This window comes from Natrix helvetica, assembly GCF_964273705.1.
Source record: "Natrix helvetica genome assembly, chromosome: Z".
Taxonomy (NCBI): Eukaryota; Metazoa; Chordata; class Lepidosauria; order Squamata; family Natricidae; genus Natrix; species Natrix helvetica.
In genome coordinates, this window is record NC_138554.1 from 108873969 (window position 1) to 108884691 (window position 10723).

The following is a 10723-nucleotide window of genomic DNA, read 5'->3' on the forward strand; positions in this document are numbered from 1 at the left end:
TACCGAACCTTCTTCACAACGTTTCTTCCTATTCAGAAGAATTCTAGATTTAGAAAGGGACCTTGGTTCAACCGAGAGAGGCTTCGACGGATGGGGAGGAGGCTAGAGTGGGATATAAAGAAACTGCTGATGGACAGCAAGAAAAAAATCTGTTCTTGAGAAGACTTATACATTCTAGTCGACTGGGTTTTCCCTACTCTGCCGTCCCTTTAATGGATCCCGCGTCCCCCTTCTGGCTCTCCCAGAGCGCCAGTCTGGGAATCAGCTGGATGGGTAGAATCTGAACCTTCTTGCCGTCAAAGGCCCAGTGCAGAAAGTCCTTGCTGACTTAAAAAAAAAAACCAGCCCTTTTATATAAGAAGCAAATTCTATTGTTCAACACCACCACCACCCCACATCCACACTTCTAAAGAGATTTAGCGGGGTGGGGAGCAAAGGCAAGGGAAAGGTGCACATATTTTTCTTTCATTTCCATCCCAGTTGAGGGGGATGGGAGATTATGATTAGCTCCACTGATTTAAATGAGCTAACCTAATATATTACCTAGAATACCCTTCTATTTTGGAGGGAACATGCTGCTTCTGACAGTGGAGTGTGGCGCGGTAGGGCTAGGGGTGGGGTGTTACTCGTGGCTGGATGGGTCAATCAGAAACCAGTTGAGGTGAAATAAACCAACAATATTGCATGAAACCGGTGAAAGGCCGGAGTGCAAAGCATTATAAGTCTTATAAGCAGGGAGTGATTTCCTAATTTCATTAGCATGAGATTTGCGTCTTGCATCATCTTGATTCCATAGTTATATTTATCTAGCATTGAGGCCTATACATGGCAGAGGTAGCGTGCTGTGAAACCTTTCTTCCCTGGTTCCTCGTAGCTTTCCTTCCCCATTTTCTCTGTGGCTCATTTGGTTTTCAAGATTATTCTTCATCAGGAAAACTTGGGGGACAGGATAGCTGGCTCATCTATGACAGACTTGGATACCCCTGATTTAAATGCTCAATAGCTTTTGCCCCCTAACCCAAATCATAACCAGTCAGTGAACCCCACAACCAGCTGTACCTCAGAATTCTCTTCCGTTCTTCCTAGCATTATAATTTTGGTTAATTTTCAATTTTAGGTCCTATGTCTCTGCAATTTGTGTATGAATAACAGAATAATTTCCCTCTTTTGTTTCGCCTTTCCTGTTCCTGAATCTAAATAAAGATGGCTTTTTAGTATTAAAAGTGGAAGAAAATTACAGGTAATTATCTTTGACGGTAAAAACGCTGTAATCAGCGGGCTACATGAAAAATTACTCTAATTATGGCTGCATTTAAGAGAATGGGGGGAAAAACCTTCTTATGGATAAAACCTTAAATTGTCCCCAATGTCTGCTTCAAATTGGATGGCACTGCAGCTGGGGGCTTTGTTCACAATTGATCCTGGGGAGAGCTGAACCCAAAGTTTCACAGTAGGCACGGGGAGGGGGAGAAAAAAAAGAAAAGAAAAACATTTTCCCCCTCCAAATGTAACAATGCGAATGGTAGAAAATGACAAGACTTGATCGGTTTTAAGCCATTCTGAAGACTGACTGAGCGTGGAAGTTACTCAACAAAAAACCAGCGCTGGTATATTGGTAAGTAGTCTTGGCTTTTGTGTCTAATTATAGTGACTGTCCTTTTGCACAACTGTATGTAGCTGTCATTATATTCAGCACTCCGAGAATCTCCATTGACTTCTGATAAATGGCTCAGTGGTTTCAAGGTTCATAATTTGAAGGATGCCCAGGGCTCTAGCCATTAATTCTCTCAGTATGGGGCATCCTGCTTGTGTGACGAAAGGGGCTTTTCATGATGGATGATTTCTCGCTTTGGCACCACCTCGCAAGGATATCATTCGCGGCAGCCCTTTGCCTGGAGAAGCCGGAAGCGCTCTGCCAGACCCGCAGAACCGGAGGCAGCCTATATCTGTCGGTCCGAGGAACGGCCGGCCACAGGGCTATCCCTCCGCTCACATAGGCAGCCGACCTTGGCGTGCGTGTTTGGGGCGCGGGGAGGGATGGGGTGGAAGGAAGGGGAGAACTAGATAGACTGCCGAAACTCATATCATCGACAAAGGCGCGCGACTCCCAGGTGGTTTACAGGTAGAAAATTCCAACCAATTCAGTTCAACCCAAGGTTTTCCAGAAAGATAATCTGGATTGGGAAGATCGGCATCGCCTTAAATCTACCCTCTGTCGATTCAGACAGGCTTCCCTGTAGGGAACAATCTTTACCGGTTAGAGTGGGCAGATAGGAAGGTCGGGCGGTCCCTAAAGAGACACGATTTTATGACTGGCTTGTAAGCGTGGGTATGCTTGTGTGTATAACCCTTCCCAATGACCGGCACCTGCTGAGGGAGAAACTTCCAAAGAGACCTCCTCGACCCTTAGACTGGGCTCTTCTGGTGCTGCTCCGCTCCTGGGCGGGGGTGGGTGGGAGTTGTGCAAAAAGATGCTCTGGAGAACTCCAGCTAAGCCCAGGATGTGAACTGGGAAGCAGCGGTCTCTGATAGGCAACCTCGTAGGAGCAAAGCTCCAGTAGAAGGAGTCATAAAGAATCCACCTATACTTCGGAGACGGGAGTGAGCTGGGGGGGGGGGGTGGACTGGTGGGACGGGTTGTAATATTTGGCTCTCTGAATAACCGGGAGGATGGGAAGCCGAAAGAGAAAGAAACTTGTCAACGCACAGAACTAAAAGCAGGACTCCCGCACATTTTGTGGCTTTTTACTCTATATATGAAAGGAGGAGACAAAACATACAAAGATATATATATATATACAACTAAAATTCAACAATATATACAACGCGACTGTCCGCAGCTGAAAAACAACGTAGAAGTATATGGGGAAGGGATTGTGGTCGGAATTTTAGCCTTTGGAACGGGTCGATTTTTTTGTTACTTTCCCCGATTCTTCCTCCCTCTCTCCCCCGGGCGGAATCCATTGGAAAGGATCCCTCCTGGAAGCCCCCTTAGAATAAATAAAGGTGGCGCAAATGCAGAGCTCTAGTTGGTTGCAATGGGGCATGCGCAAGAGAACTTCTGGTCATTTCCAGGTGCTTTAAATTCGTTTAGACTGGCTTATTGACTATAGGAGGAAAAGAAGGCGGGGGAGAGATTGGGAAAGAAAAGATTACCAGTTCCGACCAAGATTCACGATTGTGCTGGCCTGGGGGTGGGAGGGGGAGGTACAAAATATTCGTATTAAAAGCCAGATTTCCCCCCTCTCCTCAACCCCCTCGCCCCGCCCGCCCGCACCCTCCTCCCTGGATGGCATTTCCTTCTTCGTAAAGAAAAAAAAAACACCTCCCCGCTATCAATTTTGTTTTGTTAATTTGGGTTTGGTGAATAAAAATAGGGTTTGTTAGCTTTTTTTCATTCCACAGGATCTTTTTTTAAGTTGCTGTGCGGTGGACTAGAGGGGAAAGGTTGTAATTGGGTTTTCTCTCTCTCTCTCTCTCTCTGACTTGTATTCCCAATAAGGCTTGGTGCCTTTGAATCCCCAACAAAATATCCCAAAGAGAGCATCTGACGTGGGTCGCGACGCAAATGGTTTCTCTCAGCTCAAGATCAATTGCTGAGGTTAAAGGCGAGGGGAAGGCAGAACCGCCCCAGTCCGTCTTCCTTGCCACGCGCTCCCAATTCACCCCAAGACCCACGAGCTGGCCCCGTCGGCCAAGCCTAGCGGTTGTTCTTGGACCGATCACATCATTTGTGGTCTCTGCATAGTGTCTTGATGTGGAGAGGAGTACCAGTGAGAATAGCCAGGCATGTAGCTGTTGGGAGGCATGTTGACTCCTTTGGCAGACGCTGAAACGTCCCAGACCGGAGGCAGACCTGGAGAACGCGGCGAGAGGGTAGCCGAGCCGGGCAGGGGGTCAGTCTCGTGAGGGTTGCTGCCTTGCTTCAGCAGTTTCTTAAACTTGGAACGCTTATTCTGGAACCAGATTTTCACCTGCAATCAAAAGGCAGAAGTCACCGAAATGCCTGTAGAACAGCAGTTTAAGAGCAGCCAGGGGAGGGAAGAGGACAAAGGAAATTTCCTTTCTTCCCTCCCTTCTTTATATCTGGAGCAATACAGCCCAACTACCCTGAATCATAAAGTCCAATATCCTCCCCTCCCCTCCCCTTCCCATCTTTCATTCTCGTTGCTGTAGTTACCTGCAACAAAGGAGCCTTAGGTAACCGAGTATTACATTTTATTTTACTGTATTTATTTTTAAGGGTCTTTTTCTTCTATGAGACCATTGCAGTGCACTCATTCGTTCTGCTTGCTTACTTTGTATGCAGCCATTGAAAGTATCTACGCAGGTACATAAGCTATAGACGTGCACAGTTGTGATAGCCATCAGTATACTATGCTGCATAATTAAAAACATGCAACTCTTTTTGAATAAGAGGAGAGAATGCTCAAGGTTTTTTTTTTTTTTTTGTATTCCACAAAAGTGATTATCTACAATCTTGATTCGTATTTTAGTGGCTTCCCATCTCAAATCCCCATCCTCCAGCACCTGGAACTGCCCTTAGCAGACTTTTTCACCTGGACTGGTGCAGCTGGTTCTTCACTTACAGTGGGATGAGTGTGCAGTCCTAGAAACACATACTCAGCGGTTTCACTGGTCAGCTGGATCTACTCCTGAATAAATCTGCTTACGAAGGGGGTGCCACTTGGACTTGAAAGAGCTTTTAAGATCAGGCTCTAAAATGACTCTGGCAGCTGACTGGCTTCAGGGGGGCCTAAATTGGCTTAAATCACAAATATGTCAGTATAGTTGGAAATCCAGCTTGGCTTATAAAAAGAAAGTTACAGGAGAATCAAAAACAGCCCCTGTGCAGCAGGTCCTTTGGTGGTCAGCAGGAAAGAGCTAGAAAAAATGAGCCGATTTGAAGCTTAAGTGGTGATCGCTGGCTTGATTTGAGCGCTGTTTTAAAAAAAATCTAAGATATGGGATAAGGGAGGAACTAAAAAAGTTAGAGAGACTTCAAAAGAAGAATATAACACATGGACAAACCGCAAAGTGTGTGTCATTTCAAATGGGGTAGCTGTTGGAACTCCCAGGAATAAAACTGACAATATCCCTCTTTTCTCTAATAATATTAATTTTTTAGTATATTTTAACCTGTATGATAGAATACAAGTTCCTGTTTTACCTGGTTGCAAAGTTCACGCTTATTACCTTAAGAAATGGAATCTCAATTCTCTGAATTTAATTTTCTGTTTGACTTACATTCTGAACTGCAAGCCCTGAGCAGGTATGAGATTGATTCTCCCACCCTCCTGCCCAAAATGTAAATGCCACCAAAACTTTTTTGTTTTAAATCGCAATTATTATTATTATTTTTTTGCCATCCGGGAATCCAATTAATTGCTGTATTTCTCTCTCCCAAGTCAATAATACTCCATGTGTCATTCAGGCTTAAATTTGCAGAGAAACCAAGAACACATCAACCACATTTAACTGTAGCTTAACTTGTTCTAATTTTGTACACGCTTCCCTTTGATCCTCAGCCTCTATCAGCACCTTTTGTACATTTAGCCTAAGGGCACCAACTGGATTCTAGTTACTCATCCAGGATAATTTACTATTGAATATCACTAAAGTAGGTGTGTTTTATTTGGGCCCAGAGGCTCTCCAGCATATCCACTACCTTTCTACTATCTCAAACTAGGATGGAGAAACTGCTCTACTCTTCCTACATCTAATACTTCACACACACACACACACATATATATGAAGTATTATATATTTCTAAATCTATATGCAATATATATATATATAATCACATTCTAAGTTTTCTATCTTAGTGAGCATTTTATAGTCGATATTTTGACTATAATAAAGTAGATAAACACCCACATTATGAGCTGGTGGATATGCCTTTTTCTAAATACACTGTCTGCCTTGATCAGAGGCAAATGAAAAGTAGAGAGATAGCTGAACTAGACCTGGATTTCCAAATATCTTCTATACAGTTAACTGATAGCTCATCAATACACTTTAGATCATGTTTAGGTGGTCCACTCTTCTCCAGTTTCTATTCTTAGTCCAAGGAAATTATACATTTTAAATATATATATATCTCATTTCTACTACCACCATCATGTCAGTCCTGACCTCATCTCCTAAAGGTTGCCTAAACCTGGTCTTTCCTGGGAATTACCTGTGTCTGAGTAAGTCCTAATGAAGCCGCCAGCTCTGCTCTCTCTGGAAGTGCCAGGTATTGGGTCTGCTGGAAGCGGTGGTTTAATGCCTGCAGCTGCAGACTTGAGTAAATGGTTCGAGGTTTCCGGATCTTTTTCCCTTTCCCATTAAATCGAATCTCCCCATTTTCAATCACTGTGGTTTTTTGTTGATCTGCAATCAAAACGGAAAGTGCATTGGAAAGGAAGAGGGGCAGCTAAAGACACCTCATGCCTAGTTTAGGGTGCTGTTAATCATGCTGGGAGGGGCGATTTATAGTGTCTAGTGATAAAACTGCCCCAAGATCAGTTGCTAAAACTGTATAAGCATTAAGGTGAGGGCAGGTAGATAAAGCATCAAATATCCTTTTTAGTGGATTCACTTTTACCTGAAAAATGACCCTACCAACTTTCCTGGCATTTCTGCAGGCAAAAACTTATTACTTAATGATACTTAATAAAGTGCGTAGAGATTTTTCCCCTCAAGTAAATAAACACTGCTACTTGTGGGAATAATCCAGATGTCTTCATTCCAGGACAAATTCAAGAATTGCAGCAGGAAAATAATTTTAACGAAACACCCATTTTAAATTAGTTTATAATTACTGTGGTTATCTAAATACCCCTCTAAACCACATCTTTTATTTGTAATTAGCATAAATAAACACATATTATCTGAACATTTCCCTTTACATGGTTATCCTCATTTTATACCAACGCAGGTTAATTTATTTCTCCCTCAGTGAATAAATTCAGAGAAATTGCCAGAACTGTTTGGACAGATAACCACAGTCAAATATATGAAGGAAACCTTTCATGTTGACACTGTTGCTGATTTAGTCACTTTTATTGGTTTGTTAAAATATTTATTAGAGATTAGCTGAGTGGAAAGATGGATAAAAATACATATATAATTTCAAATTTTACAAGGTTTTACAAGGCTCAGGACTCATCCTCCCTCTGTTACAAGGCACTTAAGAGGACATTTGTGTTTGACACTGTCTAATCTTCCTTTTCCTTCCTTCCTTTTCCTTCTTTCCTTCCTTCCTTTTCCTTCCTTCTTTTCCTTCCTTCCTTTTCCTTCCTTCCTTCCTTCCTTCCTTCCTTCCTTTCCTTCCTTCCTTCTCCTTCCTTCCTTCCTTCCTTCCTTCCTTCCTTCCTTCTCCTTCCTTCCTTTTCCTTCCTTCCTTCCTTCCTTCCTTCCTTCCTTCCTTCCTTCCTTCCTTCCTTCCTTCTTTCCTTCCTTCCTTCCTGGAACTTCTGTGGCCTCTGCCTTTGGCTGAGGAGAAATTGGTTTTCATAGTGAGCCTGTCACTTTTGTGCCCATCATGTAGCAGAAGGCAAAGGGCCCACTGCTTTTTCTAAAATAATTCTGCAGGTACTGGCCCCCCGCGCAGAAAGGATAGTCGTGGGCTAAACAAACATTCATTAATAATAATAATAAAAACCCCAAACAAACAAGTTATAATTTTGAACTGCGGAAGGCCAGTCTGGTCCTAGCGAATGGTTTGTTATGGAATACAACTTGCACTCCACAGTCCATCGGAAGCGTCCAAGTGCATGACAATGCTCGCAGAACCGGGGGGGGGGGCGCATTCCCCTGAACCGGAATTCTGGTTCTCTTATAGCACTCGCGTGAATCTGAAGAACGTCAGGGAGCTGCCGATGCGACTCGTGCTGGTGTGAGAAAAGAAGTCAGGATAGTGGGAGGGGGAGCTGCAAATGGCACGCACATTAAGAATAGAGTAAGTTCCACCGTACTGCTTGCGACTCCCTTCCCGGAGAAACAGGCTCCGGATCGGGCACAGAAAATACCATTTCAAAGAGACCTACAGCGAGAAAGGGGGTGCAGGGAGCCGGGCGTCTTCATCCACAAACGGTGGGATTAGACGCCAGGTCCTGTGCATTGCCTGGGTACTCACTTGGCAGGAAACGTGCATCGGAAGGAAGGGCGAGTGAAAAGAAAGAGGCGAGACAAGATGCAAAAGAGAGAAGGTAGAAGGAAATGCGTTGAAGGCCAGAAGAAAGCTGAAGGAAGGAATAGGGGAGCCGGAAAGAGGGAAGAATGGGAAGAGAGGAGAAAGGGACGGGGAAAGGGACAAAAGGAAGGGAAGGAAGGAAAGGAAGGAAGGAAGGAAGGAAGGAAGGAAGGAAGGAAGGAAGGAAGGAAGGAAGGAAGGGAAGCAAGTGAGGAAAGGAAAAGGAAGGAAAAGGAAGAAAAAGGAAGGAAGAAAATAAGGGGGAAGGAAGGAAGGAAGGAAGGAAGGAAGGAAGGAAGGAAGGAAGGAAGGAAGGAAGGAAGGAAGGAAGGAAGGAAGGAAGGAAGGAAGGAAGGCCACACCGGGCAGGCGGCCGAGGCGCGGGAGGCCTTGGCTGAGATCCGCGCGCGCGTCAGTGTCACCCACCTGCGTCGTCCGGCCGCGTCTGGCTGCCCGTGCCGTTCCCGCTCCCGTTCCCGCCGCCGCTCCCGCCGCCACCGCCGTGGTAGGACTGGAGGTAAGGGCTGTGCTGCGAATGGCTCACGTAGGGATAGGCGGCTGCGGCCGCGGCGGCCGCGGCGGCGAGCGAGCGGTGACTGTAGGAGTTGGCGCCGGCCGGGCCGGCCGCATAAGGCGCGGCGTGGTGGTGGTGGTGGTGGTGCGGGTGCGGGTGGTGGTGGTGCGGGTGCGAATGCGAGGCCGGCGCCGCCGAGTGCAGGCAGTGGAGCGGGTAGTGGGCGCCCGCCATGGCCGCCGCCGGCGAGGTCTGCTGTTGCTGCTGCTGCTGCTGCTGCTGCTGCTGCGCTGAGTGTGAGGAGCCGCCGGGCGCCTGTGCCACTGGAGGCGGCGGCGGCGGCGGCGGCGGTTGAGAAGGCTGCTGAGGCGCCGGCGGCGGCGGCGGCGGCTGCTGCTGCTGCCCGAACTCCATGAAAGCAGATTTGGACGAGTCTTGCGCTTCCAGCCCGTCAGCCATCGTAGTCATGGTCATCATCCAAGTTGGGCAGCCAGCGACGAGCGCCTCTGCCCGGCTCGGCGCCCCCTTGCGCTCCCGCCACCTTCGAGGGAGCCTATTAGCCTGCGCCGGGCGGGAATTAGCGCCGGGGCTCGCTCGCTATATTTCCCCCCCTTTCCCTCCTTTTTTCCTTTCTCTCTCTCTCCCCCCCTTTTTTTTCTGGCGAGTGTATATGTGTGTGTGTGTGTGTCTTGGGGGGGGAGTTGAGGTGGGAGAAAGGAGAGAGCGTGCGAGAGCAATAGGGGGAGAGGGGCCTTGTTAACTGAGGGAGGGGCGGAGGGGAGGCGTGCGCGAGGCGCTGGGGAGGGAGAGAAAGAAGGAGAAGGAGAGGAAGGGAAGCGAGGAAGGAGGGGGGCAGGAAGAGAGGGACGCGCTGCCAAGTCCCTCTTTCCTGGGGCTTCCCTCCTCTCCTCTCTTGCCCTCCAGCCAGCGACTTAGGGTTTTCCCCCTTCTCTCTCCCTCCGTCGCCCTTGTTCTTTTTTGATTTGGGGGTCTGTTTCTACGCCCTTGAACCCGGGTGCCTCTGCGCTTAAAGCTGGTGGAGTTTAAGGCAGAGATTTCTTTTCTTTTCTTTCTTCTGTTTTTTTAAAGGTGGACTTATTCTCTTAAAAGTTGAGCTTCAGCTTAGAGGCTTCAAACAAGAAAACGAGGGAGGGAAGACGGAATACAACCCGCGCGCGCGCTCGAGCGCACACACCCTCCAAATAAATAAATAAATAAACGCCCAAGTCGAATGGTTTGTCTCCAAAGGGCAGCGCCTCCTCATTGGTCACTCAACCCCTGACGTCACCAAGCCCGGGCACTTCTACTGGCGTCTGCGCCAACCCACCTTCTGCACAACTTCAAAGCTTTGAGCCAGCTCGAAGCAGCCAGCCAGCCAACCAGCCAGCCAGCCAGCCAACCAGCCAAGTCTGTGTGTGTGTGCGTACGCGCGTGCATGCGCGTATGTGGCTGTTTCACCGCACCACCACCGCAACAAAGCTATGTTCCCAAACACCACTCCAGCCTAGAAAATCAGGTGCCTATTCAGTAAATATACCATGATTTGCCCTTCCATGCGTCTGTCTGAGTATGTCTGTGGACAGGTACACTTCCATCCTGAAGGTATCACTCTGCCATTCCATTATACCTCACGTTATGCGTGTGCATTACAACCCGCAAATAGCATAACACCTCCCTCCCAGAAGAAAAGCACAGTGACCCTTAATACGATTAATGTGGCCATTGCACCGTGGTAGCCCTAATTTTACACAAAATTGACAACGTGAAATGGGGTATATCCAGAACAAGTCGTCACAGGAAGCATTCAATAAAAAGGACCTCAAATGTTGGAGGAATCTCCTTCATTTGCCCAATGGCGTTTATATTTAAGCATCTTGATCCGGAGGCGAATCTTTAGAGATCTGCCAGTAATACATTTTCCCCCTATTGAAAACAGAAGCTCCTGTAATACTTTCAAATATATGCAAATGAGACATGCGGTTAGTGGTTTGGCAAATCTTGATTGCAATATAAACTACCCGAGGAAAAGT

General features: G+C 46.9%; 1 protein-coding gene across 1 annotated transcript; it reads right to left on the reverse strand.

Annotated features, from left to right (window-relative positions):
* Positions 1–3283: 3283 nt before the first annotated feature.
* Positions 3284–9277, reverse strand: DLX6 (distal-less homeobox 6). The gene is made up of 3 exons (XM_081932993.1): positions 8606–9277; positions 6182–6375; positions 3284–3974 (listed from the first exon to the last, which is right to left on the reverse strand). Exons 1-3 carry the CDS (start codon positions 9168–9170, stop codon positions 3723–3725), a joined length of 1011 nt encoding a protein of 336 aa, XP_081789119.1. The 5' UTR covers positions 9171–9277; the 3' UTR covers positions 3284–3722.
* Between the last annotated feature and the right edge of the window lie 1446 nt (positions 9278–10723).

Coding starts and splice junctions, on each gene's coding strand:
- DLX6 (XM_081932993.1), bottom strand. CDS start 9,170: ATGATGACCATGACTACGATGGCTGACGGGCTGGAAGCGCAAGACTCG. Junction 6,376..8,605: donor GACGCGGCCGGACGACGCAG/GTGGGTGACACT, acceptor TTTTGATTGCAG/ATCAACAAAAAACCACAGTG. Junction 3,975..6,181: donor TAGGACTTACTCAGACACAG/GTAATTCCCAGG, acceptor TTTTGATTGCAG/GTGAAAATCTGGTTCCAGAA.